Raw genomic sequence first — 14,636 nt, 5'->3', positions numbered from 1 at the left:
TCAACCTCTCCATTCTCACACTTGACACACTCCGATCATTTCACACCCAGCGGCATGCTCACATCAACAGAACAAGGAGTCCGGAGACCACGAGAGTATCTGAGTATGTTTCCATCCAGAACGAGAATGTTTTTATTAAAGCGTAATTTATTTTTGAAAAGGCAATGTATGTACTTGGTGCAAAATCTAAAAAGAAGCTGCCTCTCAGATTCGCCCCCAGGCCCTGGATTCCCCTAGGAACTGTGTTACTCTCTTCCGGTGAATCTCTCCACGTATGTTCAAGCCTTGCCCTCGACCCCTGGGTGGCCCCTGTGCTGGGCACCGAGCTCCTTTCGTCGGAGCTTGAAGTCTCAAAATCGGTTGCCCTCAGGCTTCCCGCTCCTTTCTTGCAACTCCGGGACCTCAGTGCCAGGACGCACTGAGGACCAGACCTCTGCGCCCCCCCCGCTCCCCCTGGCGGCCGCTCCCCGCGCTGCAGCGTCCTGGGCCCCACTCCCCCTGGCGGTCGCGCCCCGCACTGCAGCGGCCGCACGCCCTGCCCCGCCCCGCCCCGCCCCGCCCCCCGCCTCGGCGGGCCCGGCCGGGGGAGGGGTCGCGGCGGCGGCGGCGGCGGCGGCGGCGTCAGCGGAGGCCGGGGCGGTGGGAGTCGAGGCTCCGGAGCAAGATGGCGGCGCGAGTGTTGCGCGCCGGCGGAGCGGCCTCAGGCGGCGGCTTCCTGTGGCGGGCCGCCCCCTGCAGCCTCCTGCCCGGGCTCCGGTGAGCAGCGCCGCCCTTTCCGGGAGCGGCCGGGGAGGGGCCGCCGCGGGGCGGAGGGCGCGGGGTCCTCGGCGCGGGTCTCCGCCCTGGCTCGGTAGCGTTCCCATGGGGCAGGGCCGCCGGGGCTGTGGGGCGGCTGGGCTGAGGCCGCGGTCCGCGTGGCGGGGCGAGCCGGAGCCTCGGCAGGGTCGGAGCGCCTGCTGCCGGGCCGGCGGGGCTCAAGGTCATGGCGGGAATGACACCCAGCGCCGAAGCCACGTCCGCGCGCGGAGCCGGCCCGGCCTGTTGGACCTTGACCCTGCGCGACCCGGAGTCGTGGGGCAGCGGCCAGCGCGTGGCTGAGGCCGCAGGCCTTGAACTTGGGCCTCGGGGTTCCTGCAGGGCGTCCTGAGAAAGCTGCTCGCCCGCGCAAAGCCTCAGTGTCAGCATCTGTAAACGGTAGTGGAGGTACCTACCACTCACCTCCTAGGTTGCTGTGAAGAAATAAAATAATACATCGGCCCCGGCGATCCCTCAGTGGAGATTGGGGAAGTAGCCAAGAGGTGTCCGCCTTACGGACAGTTGTTGACTTGCATTGAAAAGTAGGTAGTGGATCAAAAAAGTATGTACAGTTATCAGCACGAAGTAGGGGGTGGGTTCATGTTTAAACTTTTTTCCTAACCTCATTGGATTACATATTCGATTTTCTGAGTCCATCCCGGACACAGCCATGTCCTGTTTGCCCAGTTGAAAAACCAGAGCCCATATCAACCAATTTACACGTCCATTTGCTTTCCCGGTTTATTTACGTTAGGTTATATGAATTTTATCTTGTTGTTTATCTTCAATAGTGAGCCTCTAGAAAATACAGTTGGCATTTCAAAAAATGGAAAAGGGAAGGAAGTACCTGTTAAAACTCTTAATGTGGGCCAGCTTTATATGATAACAGCTTATTTATTTAGTGTAATCCTAGTAGCAATCTTAAGAAGGAAGTAATAGGATCTACATCTTAGAGATGAGAAGGAACCTCAACCTGCTGAAGACACGTGGCTAGAAAAGGCATTTGAACCCAAGTTGGTTACACTTCAGGCCCAGTGCCCTTGTAAGGACTGCTGCTCAAGTTGTGTTACAAAATTGGATGTTTATGTTTCCAAGTTGATCAACAAATCAACCCTCTTTTATTTTTATTCTGTTATTAAGTATCTACTGTTTATTTTTCCCCACAAGTGATAGAAGCCCATGAAATTGATATTTCCTTTTTTTCAAAAAAGACAGCTGAGGGAGTTCCCCTTGTGGTGTAGTGGAAATGAATCGGACTAGGAAACTTGAGGTTGCGGGTTTGATCCCTAGCCTTGCTCAGTGGGTTAAGGATGTGGCGTTGCTCTGAGCTGTGGTGTATGTTGCAGAACGCGGCTTGGATCTGACGTGGCTATGGCTGTGGCCAGTGGCTGTAGCTCTAATTTGACCCCTAGTCTGGAAACCTCCATGTGCCATGGGTGCGGCCCGAAAGAGAAAAAAAAAAAGCTGCGCCTGAAGGTGTTCACTTAAAGGGCCCAAGGTCACCTGGGATACCCCAGGTTCCTGCTGGGGCCACATGCTCTCGACACTGGGGTCCTTGTCTCTATCCAAGGTCCCCTGTACCTTCTGACTACTCCTTCCTGGGCTCTAGTCTGCCTTAACCTTTAACTGCCTCAACTTTAGGACTCAGTCTAGACCCAGTCAATTCATTGATTCTATCACATATTGAGTGTATACGGTGTCTTTGAAGCCCGCTGGACCTGAGCGTAAGAGCTGTGGTCGCTCTCCCCAGGAAGCCGTGGCTGAGATGAAAACCCATAGAGACTTACAGATGGAGGTAGGTGCCATGGGACAAAATCAGGGAGCTTCCCACATGAGGTCATGGAAGGCCTCTCGGACAAGGTGATGTCATACTGAGACCTGAAGGGTAAGTGGGCATGAAAGCCCTGAAGGGGAGGAGTCAGACATGCTGGGAAACCCCAGAAAAATCTAGGAGGCAGGAGTGAAAGGAAAACAAGACAGGTGGCAAGGAGCAGGGGCCAGAAAATTCCAGGCCTTACAGCTATTTAGAGAGTTTGCATTTTATTCTGAGCCCTGGAAAACATTTAAAGGTATAAGCCCTAGGGTAACATGCTCTGATCTACATTTTTAAAAGATCAGTCTGGAGAGTTCCCGTTGTGGCTCAGTGGGTTAAGAACCTGACATGGTATCCATGAGGTTGCAGGTTCCATCCCTGGCCTTGCTCAGTGGGTTAAGGATCTGGCATTGCTGCAAGTTGTGGCATCGGTCACAGATGTGGCTCAGATCCCACGTGGCGGTGGCGCAGGCCAACAGCGGCAGCTCCAATTTGACCCCTAGCCTAGGAACTTCCATACACTGCAGGTGTGGCCCTAAAAAGGAAAACATAAAAAATAAAATACCAGTCTGGCTTTGAAAGGGGGACAGAATCAAGGTAATGGCCAGCGGGGAGGATGCTGGTGCCATTTACCTAGAGCTGTTTGTTGCCTAGGTGAGCGTGCCGGCCACCTGCCAGGTGCTGTTGGGAAGCGTCAGTGAATAAGGCACACGAGGTGCTGGCCACTGAGAGCTTGCTAGGAATTCAGAGGAGGAGGAACAGGTGTGGGTGGGGAAGGGGCGGATCCAGGGCAGTGGACCTGGTGAAGTTTGTTTGAGATGGCCGTGCACTATTCAGATAGAAAGGCCAGCTAAGCAGTTGGCCTGCTGGACCTCTGACTCCTCACGGGAGATGTCTGGACAGCATTGGAGAGTTGTCAGCACATAAGAATGCAGTGTTGATAGATCCATGGGTTTCAATATGCCGTTTTAGAGTCAATTGAAATTTGTATAATAAAATGTTTTTTAAAACCATAGGGATGGATGAGATTGTTTGAGGAGTGTGGGTCGAGCAGGAGCTGAGAAACAGGCCCTGGGCTCTATGGGCATTTATAGGCTGGATTAGGAAGGAGAAGCAGCAAGGGAGACTGAAAAGAGGCAGCTGTGGGGTATTGTTTTTTTGTTGTTGCTGTTTGCTTTTTAGGGCCGCACCTGCAGCATACAGAAGTTCACAGGCTAGGGGATGAATCAGAGCTACACCCGCGGGCCTGCACCACAGCCACAGCAGCTCGGGATCTGAGCCACATCTGCGACCTACACCACAGCTCACGGCAACGCCGGATCCTTAACCCAGTGAGTGAGGCCAGGGATCAAACCCGCAACCTCATGAATCCTAGTCAGATTCCTTAACTGCTAAGCCACAAAGGGGACTCCCGTGGGGTATTGTTGTCTCTCAGTGCCCTGGGGAGGTTATTTCCAGGAGGGAAAAGTTAAGATGACATAAGAAAACTGCATTTACCCACAGGGGTGTTGTGGGTGACCTTGCAGGAGCCGTTTCAGAGTGAAGGAGGAAGTCTTCCTGGGAGACTTTTTGCCAGCACATCTTACTTGGCTCTTCTCAGGGCCGGGCCCTCTGCTCAGCACTTTGGACATGGCACGGGTCTCCCACAGGTGCTAGAAATGACAATGTCCCAGAATTTAACTCTTCCTCCTCCTGCAGCGCCTGCTTGCTCCTCCTGCGTTCTCTCTCCTCAGTGCCAGACCATCTTCCATTAGTGGTCCAGGCCAGAAACCCGGTTCCCCAAGCCTGTCCCCTCCTGTTCTCTCTCATCTAGTCAGTTGCCAGATCTGTTAGTTCTGCCCCCAGCATGTGTGGCCTCCACCACTCCCCTAGCGCAGCTGTGGGCAGTGCTCAGCTGGATTTCTGCGGAGAGAGTGGACTTGAAGCCCCTGGTGATGGGGACAACTAGCGAATTCTGAGCAGGACATTTTCCTACTAGAAAGAGCTCAGAGTTCCCACTCTGGTGCAGCAGGTTAAGATCTGATGTTGTCTCTGCCACGACGTGGGTTCAATCCCTGGCCCAGCCCAGTGGGTTAAGGATCTGGCCTTGTTGCACCTATGGTGTAGGTCACAACTGCAGCTCAGATTCAATCCCTGGTCCGAGAACTCCATATGCTGCCTTCAGGAGTATCTTTGGAACACATTGCTTTTCCTTCATCCCTACTGCCATTGTCTTAACCAGGGCCATCTGTGGTCCATCCTGTGAGTCCTGAATGCCTCCTGATTGGTACTGCTGGGCTGGGCAGCCAGCCAGGAGCCCAGGACCCATGCTCCCTGCCTTTCTCTTTCTTTTTCCTTTCAGGGCCACACCTGCGGCATATGGAGGTTCCCAGGCTAGGGGGGTCTAGTTGGAGCTGCAGCTGCCGGCCTACGCCACAGCCACAGCAATGCCAGATCCGAGCCGCTGCGACCTACACCACAGCTCATGGCAATGCTGGATCCTTAACCCACTGAGTAAGGCCAGGGATCGAACCCACATCCTCATGGACCCTATTTGGTTTCTTAACCCACTTAGCCACAACGGGAGCTCCTGCCTGCCTTCTTGCTGCAGTCCACCCGCCACACCAGTGTCAGGCTGTTGTTTACACCCAGATCTTTTCTGGAAACTTGCTAGCATTGCACGGCGTACGGGATAAAGTCCAGCTGGTAGGCATGGTGCACGGGAGCCACCCGCCCCCCTCGCCTTCCTGTTGTCCTGCACCATCCTCCCCCACCCTGTTTTCTTGCCTTCCCGAACACTTGCTGGTCCAGAAATATGCCACATAGCTTCACGACTCCATGCCCCTGGACACGTTGTTCCCTTTGACTGGAATTTTCACCTCCAAGACAGAGCTCGAGTGTCTCCACTGGACTCCCTCTTGCTCCTTGCAAGCCAAGGCCAAGATGGTTCGTGCCCTTGAGTTCCCACAGTGTGTGTGTGAGTCTGCCGTGTCCGTGACCGCTCTGGCTGTTTGCTGCTAGGTTTTTTGTGTGCGATTGGACAGGCTAGGCACTGTCTCATCTTTCTATCCACCAGTACCCAATGTTTAAAGCCTAGTGTTTTGTAGAATGTGCCGCCCAGCATCTAGATGATGTTATAAAGACAGCTGATCGTGACGTTTGTCTCTAAAGCAGCCCCGCCTGGGTCTTGTCACCCTGACAGCTATTGGCATGGCCGCCTCTTCCCCCTTCCGTGATTCAGCTTGGACAGCCGAATGGACTGGGCACATGAGGCACCTTTGGTCACTTGCCACTCTGTCAGTTGGGGCTAATGTTGGGCCATGTCGCTTTCCATTTGTCAAGACAGTTGCTACCCAAGTGTGACAAGCAGACAGCACTCGGGTGCTTGTGGTTGTCCCTTGATGTTGACTCTTTCTTAGGTTAATGTTTAGTTTACAGAGTGTTGTCCTATTCCTTATCTCATTTTCCCCATCCTAGAGTAAATCCCTCTGGTATTAAAATCCGGAACAGGTGCTCACTTGGGGAGATTTGTGGTGGGGAGGCATACCTTTTTAGTGACAATATTTTGAACTTTATGGATCTTGGTTCATAGTTTTCTCTTGCTACTTCTTAGCTCAAGTTGTGTAATAACCTCTCGGAGCCAGTCTGTAAAAGGCGATAACATCTACCTTGCTAGATTGTTCCAAGGATTAAAAGAGTAGGTATAGACAAACCACTTAGTCCAGTGCAGGAACTGTGTGCTTATAAACTTGTAATTCCCTTAAATTCTAAAGAGGAAGAGATTGCTTTGGAATTTTTTCCCCTCCAGATTCAGTCTGCCAATAATTCTTTATACATGCCGTCTTGTTTTATAAAGTATTAAACCCCTAGGAATTAAATATCAATATGTGTGCTCATGGTATATGTTTGTCTATATATTTCTGGAGGGATTCATTAAGAACTATTAGTACAAGCAACTACAATTAAAAAAAAAAAATTGGGGGAGTTTCCGTAGTGGCGCAGTGGAAACAAATTCAACTAGGAACCAGGAGGTTGCAGGTTTGAACCCTGGCCTCACTCAGTGGGTTAAGGATCCAGCATAGTCGTGAGCTGTAATGTAGGCTGGCAGCTTCAGCTCTGATTCAGCCCCTAGCCTGCTAACCTCCATATGCCACAGGTGTGTCCCTAAAAAAAAAGCAAACAAAAAAAATTTTTTTAAATCAACTATAATTTTAAAAATTTAAAATAAAGAACTATGAGTAGTGGTTGCTTTGGTGAGCATTTCTTGAGATTTCCTATATTTTTAGAAACTTTCATTGTGCCCTTTTCCTAGTTGTTCATAATTGTTATCCCTAAACTCCAAAAATTTATTTGACCCCCCCAAAAATTTTCACACAATTTCTGTTTAGTAAATTTAAACTGTGAAATAAAGAAAAAACAGGAATTAGACAGAGTCCCATTAACAAATCTTGAAACTTTTTACTTTGCATATCACTAATTTTATATGCTTGACATTTTACTTCATTGTAATTATTTAAGCAAACATTCCACAATGTGGCATATTTAAAATGCTTTAAAGTGACAAAATGTTTTTATTTTTATGGAAATAAATTTTGTAATGATTTATTTGGAAAATTGCCTTCTTCAGAATTAGTTTGTTTATATAATCAAAGAGTGAATTGAAAACAGAGATAAATACCATATGATTTCAGGTTTTGCTAAAGGGCTAATAGTTTTTTTATAGAATTTCTTTAAAAAAAAAAAAAAAGGCAAGCAAAGCTTTTTATTAAAAGAGAGAGCTTGTGCACAATGGAGAAGGTGTGGGGAAAAAAGTGCCAGCTCCTCTATATAAAATTTCTTCTAAAAGTTTGTTTTTTAAAAAAGTAGTTTTAAAACAATTTCTTCATCTCTCATCCCTAATCAGGTGCTCTCCTAAGTGCTTTAAGCATATTTACTAGGGGTTAAACATGTACTTTAAAACAAAAGTGAAAAACATTGTCAATACAGACTTTGTATGGGGAAAGCTGTGTCTATTTTACTTTTAACTCTGTCCTTTCAGGGGTATGACCATTAATACTTTGCTTAATTCTAAGGAATTTTAGCATATAATAAAAGCAAAGTGGAAGAATTTCCAACTTCTTTTTACAGATGCCACTTAGGGCTATATATTTTTGTCCTATGCACTTACAAGAAGAATTGCGTGTACTGGTATTAACTTGTTATTTTGCTTATTTAATATGAGCTTCCTGCTTTTTAATCTTAAAAGTTTTGAAAAGTAGGGGAGTTCCTGTCGTGGCTCAGTGGTTAACAAATCCGACTAGGAACCATGGGGTTGTGAGTTTGATCCCTGGTCTCGCTCAGTGGGTTAAGGATCTGGCGTTGCCGTGAGCTGTGGTGGAGGTTGCAGACACAGCTCAGGTCTGGCGTTGCTGTAGCGAAGGCTGGTGGCTACAGCTCTCATTAGACCCCTAGCCTGGGAACCTTCATGTGCTGCGGGTGTGGCCCTAAAAGCAAAAAAAAAAAAAGTTTTGGAAAGTGCTATTATATTGCTTGATCATTACTGTAGATATAGAAAACATTTTATTGTTAATTTTATATTTATAAATAGTTTGTTTATACATTTCTAAGTTCCACCAGTCAAAAAAGTCTTTTTATCTGGTTTCTAGCTATTTGTGATATCATTGAATTGCTTTTTAAATTAAAGGAACATCATATAGGGAGGAAAGTGCTCTGTCATGTTTGTTAAAACAAGTCGATTTGTTGATTTTTGAAGCAAAAAAAAAGGCCGCCAGTGTAACACTTGAAATTTAGAGTTCTATTTCTAAAAGCCCCATAGTTGAGTGAGAAGATTTTACATTATTTAATGTGGAATCCCCACGCTCATCTCATGAGTTTTCCTTGTCTCTTGTTTAAACTCCCCTTCCTCAGGGCCGTAGAGGGGTCACCCTCTTTTCCTGTTACATTGGCGTTGTGGTGTCTGTCCTCGAGCAGGTGTGCTCAGCGGATTAGAAATAGTCTGTAGGAAATCTTCAGGTGTTTTGAGCAGTATCCCAGAGAAGGCTCCCACTGGCCTGTCAGCCTCCTACCTTGTTGAGCAGCACTGGGTTAAGATCTGAGCATTTATATTGGCCATTTGGCATCCTAGCCCATTCCATGCTAGGTGTGACCTAGCAAAGGGCAGGGAAGATCATTTATGTGTTTGTCCGTCAATTAAAGATCAGCACAATCGAGTACGCTGTGATAGCTCTGGCCAGAGATGATGGCCAGAAAAGCCATGGCATGGAAAGAACAGGCACAGTGTTAAAAGGCTGCATTCTGTACGAGTCCATCTATAAGACATCCTGGAAAAGGCAAACGAGGGCGTCATAGAACAGATCCGTGGTTGCTGGTGGCTGGAAGTTGGGAGAAGGGTTTGATCATCAAAGGAGGCATTTTAGGGAACCGAGGAGCCGTTCTGTATCTCATTGTGATGGTGGTTACATGGTTTTAGGCGTTTGTCAAAACGTGTAGAACTGTATCCCAAAGGAGTAATTTTACGGTACATGCCTTTGAATTAAAGTGACAGAGATGCAGGGACATGGTGAGTCATTTGATTGTGGTTATATGAACTTAGGAAGAGGATGAGTTTCAGCCAGGTTTTAGTTTTTAAAAATTTGTTAACAGGTTAGATATACCTGTATACCTTACCCATTAACGAGTTTCTAAACATGTGCTTTTAGGTATGTTAGCTAATTTCAAGTATAAAAATAATATACGTATGTGGAAAATTCTCAGATAATCCCGAAGGTTATACAACGAAAAGGAAAAATCTCTCCTCCCACCCCTAAGCCCAGTCACATTTCCCGGATGTCGTCACTCGTAGCAGCTCACCTTGTGCGTGTATTTATGATACTATTCTGGGCCTGCTTTTTCCACATCATTCATCTCAGAGATACCAACACATCCGTGCCTGTAGATCTGCCTCATTCTTTTTTAGTGATTGCATTCTGTTCTGATATTGGACGTGCCTTGATGTATTTGACCCGTCCCTATTGATGGGTTCTAGGTGGCCTGTTCAGAGGTAAACTGGTAAATACGGTAAGGAATGCTGTCTCGCATTCAGCTGTGTGCGCCTGCCTAAATATAGCTGCCATAGGTCATAACTCCAAGTGCAAGGATTAGGCCGGAAGGCCGGCACGGTTTGAAGTTTGCTGTAGATAACACCACACTGCCCTCTAGGGAGGTTGCACACGTATGTGGTCCCACTAGCAAGCATATGGAAGTTAAACATGCACTTAAAATTGCACGGGCAAAGTGAGAGTTTGTTCTGTCAAATTTATGCTCACTCTCTGAAGCGTGTATAGTAGAAATTCAGTGGTGAGATGAAAATCAGCAAATTATTTATACCGTAATGAAGTTTGTATTCTTTTATTTCATTTTACTTATTTTTTATTCCATTGTGTAAAAAGTGTGTATTCTTAGGGTTTTGCGACAGTTAGAAATCTTCATTCAGGGTGTTCCCTGGTGGTCTAGTGGTTAGAACTTGGTGCTTTCACCACTGCAGCCCAGGTTCAGTCCCTGGTCTGGGAACTGAGATCCCACCTCAAGCTGCTACATACCATGGCCCAACCCCCCAAAAAAGGAGTTCCCATTGTGGTTCAGCAGAAGTGAACCCGACTAGTATCCGTGAGGATGTGGGTTCAGTCCCTGGTCCCACTGAGTGGGTTAAGGATCTGGCATTGCCATGATCTGCATTGTAGGCCAAAGACGAGGCTCAGATCTGGCATTGCTATGGCTGTGGTGTAGGCCAGCAGCTGCAGGTTCGATTTGACCCCTAGCCTGGGAACCTCCATATGCCTCTGCGGCCCTAAAATAAAAAGGAAGGAAGGGATGGAAGAAAGAAAGGAAAGAAAAGAGAGGGAGGAAGGAAGGAAGAAAAAGAAAGAAAGAGGGAGTTCCTGTTGGTGGCTCAGTGAGTTAAGAACCTGACATAGTGTCAGGATATGGGTTCAATCTCTGGCCTCACTCAGTGGGTTAAGGATTCCATGTTGCCTCAAGCTGTGGTGTAGATTGCAGATGCAGCTTGGGTCTGGTGTTGCTATGGCTGTGGTGTAGGCCTGCAGCTGCAGGTTCGATTCAACCCCAAGCCCAGGAACTTCCATATGCTTCAGGTGTGGCCTTAAAAAGAAAAAAAAGAAACAAGAAAAAATAAATCTTGATTTTTAAAGAAAAAATGTCATTTCACTTTCTCTGTATATTTCTTCTCACATTTTATATTGTGGTAAAGTACATATAAAATTTGCCATTTTTCTTTTGGGGGGAGTGTTTGTTGTTGTTTTTGGCTGCCCCATGGCATATGGAGTTCCCAAGCCAGGGATCAGATCCAAGACGCAGTGGGGATCTAAGGATCTTAGATCCTTAAGCCCCTGTGCCGGGCCAGGGATAGAATCTGCATCTCAACGGCACCAAGACACTGCCGATCCCATCGCGCCACAGTGGGAACTCTGCCATTTTAGCCGTTTTTAAGTGCACACTTCAGTGGCATTAAGTACATTCCCAGAGTTGTGCAGCCACCACCACCACCACCACCATCTCCAGAACCTTTTCATCTTCCCAGACTGAAACTCTGTATCCATCGAATAATAACTCCACCCCTGGCAACCACCGTTCTACCTTCTTTTTCTGTGAATCTCACAATTCCAGGTTTCCATGTATGTTTTTTCTGGGTTGAAATGTCCTTGGAGGAGGGAAGAGCACGTGGCGGAACTCGCAGAGACACGTGTGAGCTCCCCAGGAGCCGTGGAAGCCACTTCTGTCACGCTCTGCTCCTGTGCGTGGGAGCGCACGCTGTTGGGGTGGAAAGCGGACCTGTGGTAACCCGGGTTCTAGAGCGGTGCCTGGAGTGTGTGTTGGCTGAATGGATTGATGGAGTTTATGAAAACAGTGTACTGCGCCACACAACCTAAAGACCCTGAAATCTTTGCACCTCTGATTATACTCACATTTTGGCTTGATTACTCCTTAGGAAATTGGCGTCTTCCAATAACAGACTTCGAGAAGAGAGCTGGCTAAAATCCTTGTTTGTCCGGAAGGTCGATCCGAGGAAGGATGCGCACTCGAACCTCCTGGCCAAGAAGGAAACAAGCAGTCTGTACAAATTACAGTGTGAGTGGCAGGTTTGCTAGCTTCATAGTTGACTTTTCCCCCTTTGTTCCTAAGTTTATCGTTGAATTTTCTTTTGTTTCAGTTCACAATGTTAAACCGGAATGCCTAGAAGCATACAACAAAATTTGGTGTGTATACCAGACTATCCTTTACTTGGGGGAAAAGAGTGATTTTAATATCTGTCCGTTGAGCTAACCCTTGCTAGCAGAGTGAGGTCTTTCACAGCTGTTCTTAAAGCAGAACACTCGAGGCTCTGAAGTTGAGCGCTGTTGTGGGGTTGCCAAGGGCGCTTTGATCTCAAGCACGCATTCAGAGCTAAGACATCACCCAGGTTCTCAGACTTCGGAATGTTACTAGGCTCTTGAGGTTGGAAGGACCCTTGCAAGGCAGTCCAGCCCAGCTCCTCGTCCAGCGCCTGAGTCCTTTTGCAGCCCTAGCTGACTACCTGTGCTTATTACCTTCATGTGCCACATCTCCAGATGGTTCTGAGTGTTAGGAGCTGGAACTCACACCCCAGGGCCCTCCACTGTTTCCAGTTTTACTCCTGCGTAACAGGCCACAGGAGCGTTCTTATGGGTTTCAGTAGAGCCAACATTTCTCCCCAAGTCTTCCATCCTCCGGGATGCAAGCCCCTTCAGCAGGTTCTCATATGACATGAAATGCATGTGCTCTTAAAGAATTTGTAAACTTTAAGATCAAAGAGAATTAATTGCATCAGTCCTTAAATAATAGCAATAGCATTTTAAAGGTCAAATTGTCAGCAAACAGAACTAACAAGCTTGTTTTAAGCCTTTCACATCTGCTGCTTTCATGAGAAAGCAAATGATTTTGTTACCAGAGCCAGCATAACTTTCAGAAGCAAAAATCTTTTGTTGTTTTACTTTTGGAGGTGGTTTGTGAAATGTAACATCAGCAGGGTTGCCTTTATTTTTTAAAAAAAGGCCCTTAATACAAAGCAGATGCTTTTTTTCTGAATCTCTTCTCAGAAAATGCAGTTTTTCTGTACGCTGATGTTTCCCTGGATTACCTTTCCCACCCTGTTTTTATCACCTCATCTCCTGTCTCACATTCCTGGCTGTCTGTCCATATTTCTAGTCGAAAGTCTTGTTCTCACTTCAAACACAATATATGGAATCACCTGCCCTTCCAGCTTCCCTGTGTGTGACACTCAGAGTGGTTCTACTGGACTCTTTCCATAGTTTTTGGTGATTAATCGGTCACCAAGGGCTGTGCCTTCTTCATTTGACGTGTATCTTTGCTTCTCTTGGCTTGTTTCCTTCTCCACCTCCCTCTCCAGGCCGGGTGAGGTGCGTTTCCTGACTTCCTGGGCCTGAAGCTGCACCTGTACCCCTGCCCTGCCCCCACCATGAGCCCTTCCCTAAAGTTTGTCAAATCCATCTGCTTGAGTTCTGTTTCCTCCTTCGTCCTGTTTTTCTTCTTTTCTCTGGAGCTCTCAGCAGCTTCCTGTTTCCAGTATATAAAGACTTAACTCCTGCCTGGTTTTTAGGGGCCCAAATAATGAGGTTCTGCCCAGCTCATCAAGGGCTGGCTACAAGCACTGCCCACCTCACAACCTCCGTTCACCTGGGTGCTCTGTGCAGGCTTCCGGTGGCCACACGGCTCCAGTTCTGGGTTGTTGACTCCCTGCCCACGTCATGTGGCCAAAAGGAAACCCGTGTCCGTATCCCTCACTTCATCCATCTTTCCCCACCCCCGATTCCCATCAGTCTTGTGCTGTTTCTGAACATTCATGGGTCATATACATCAGGTAGATTTAATATCTGATCTTAATTTTAAAAGGAAATGCTACCCTTCAAAAAAATACACGTGGTTTGCCATTGTAGTGGGTCATAAAGACATTAGAGTTTTGTTACCAGCTTTTCTCTGATAACTGTTCACACCCGCCCTGTCCTAGTGCCTCAGCATCTGGTGGTGATCACCCGCTTCATAGTATCGCTTGATGTCAGCAAATAGACAGGTTCCATTTCGGACCCTTGATATCTTTTTGCTCCCATTGTTGAATCTATATTGTACTTTGTCATCATCCATTTCTGTCCAGAATGTGCCGGTTTTAGCTTTTCCCTGGTAAGGGGCAATTGTGCCTCTCTGCTTTGCCTTTCCCTGTACATTAGCATCCGAACTCTGGGAAGGTCTCCACGGAACCGGGCGCCGCTCGGACACCTCTGTTACGTTAGCATCCTGCCATGACCGTGCCCGGACAGCGGTGACAAAACCGGGTGGTGTGTCCCGGGTGGGATTATGTGCTCCCTTCCGGATCCCCTCAGCTGGGTGAATTGAGGAGAAACGCAGGTGTGCTTTCATCTGGGTTCTTCTGCCCCGTGGAAGCCCTTTGGGGTGGTTGGGGTTGGGGTCGCTTTCAGACGCACCGTGTTCCAGCTCTGTCTTCCTCCTTAAAGCCCCCCCACCCGTGCCCCTGCTTCCTCTGCCTCCTGGGCCACTTCCTAAACATTACGTTCTGCCCTTTCTTCTCCCATGTTCTTTTTCTACTATTCCCATTTCTCTCATCCTTCCTGTCTTTGGAAACAGAGAACTTTGTATGAGCATCACCAGTGTGAAGTGCTGCTGCTTTTTTGTTTGTTTGTCTGTTTGTTTTTTCCCCCCCAAAACAGCAAATAGTAGATTCATAGTTCCTGGAGTGTGGGGACCTTTGGCTCTTCTTTATCATTTTGATCAACCTATTTGAGTCACCTACCACCGCTGTAGATAGCTGGGTTATCCGTCACCTAAGCCGCTGCTAAGTGGGACATTAGGGGACACCAGAACTCAGCTGAAAGCTTACTTCTGCACGCTGTTTTGATCATGAATGTATTCAGAGGTCAGTGGTCAGAACACAGAGTAGGTGACCTTTTCCTGTTCCTGATCATGTGTTGTTCACCTGGTGCAGTTTTGTCAGTTGTTTAATTAG

At 47.6% G+C, this 14,636-nt stretch overlaps 1 protein-coding gene across 1 annotated transcript in view; it reads left to right on the top strand.

Annotated features, from left to right (window-relative positions):
• The window catches only part of NIPSNAP2 (nipsnap homolog 2), a 31,179-nt gene continuing 17,097 nt past the window's right edge, over positions 555 to 14,636 (top strand). Inside the window, exons 1-3 of the mRNA XM_021086363.1 lie at positions 555 to 756; positions 11,571 to 11,710; positions 11,793 to 11,838. Coding sequence (XP_020942022.1) covers positions 665 to 756; positions 11,571 to 11,710; positions 11,793 to 11,838 — 278 coding nt within the window. The 5' untranslated portion in view covers positions 555 to 664. The remainder of the gene's footprint in view (positions 757 to 11,570; positions 11,711 to 11,792; positions 11,839 to 14,636) is intronic.

Source organism: Sus scrofa, chromosome 3, assembly GCF_000003025.6.
Source record: "Sus scrofa isolate TJ Tabasco breed Duroc chromosome 3, Sscrofa11.1, whole genome shotgun sequence".
Taxonomy (NCBI): Eukaryota; Metazoa; Chordata; class Mammalia; order Artiodactyla; family Suidae; genus Sus; species Sus scrofa.
This window is presented reverse-complemented; position numbering and strand designations above follow the sequence as displayed.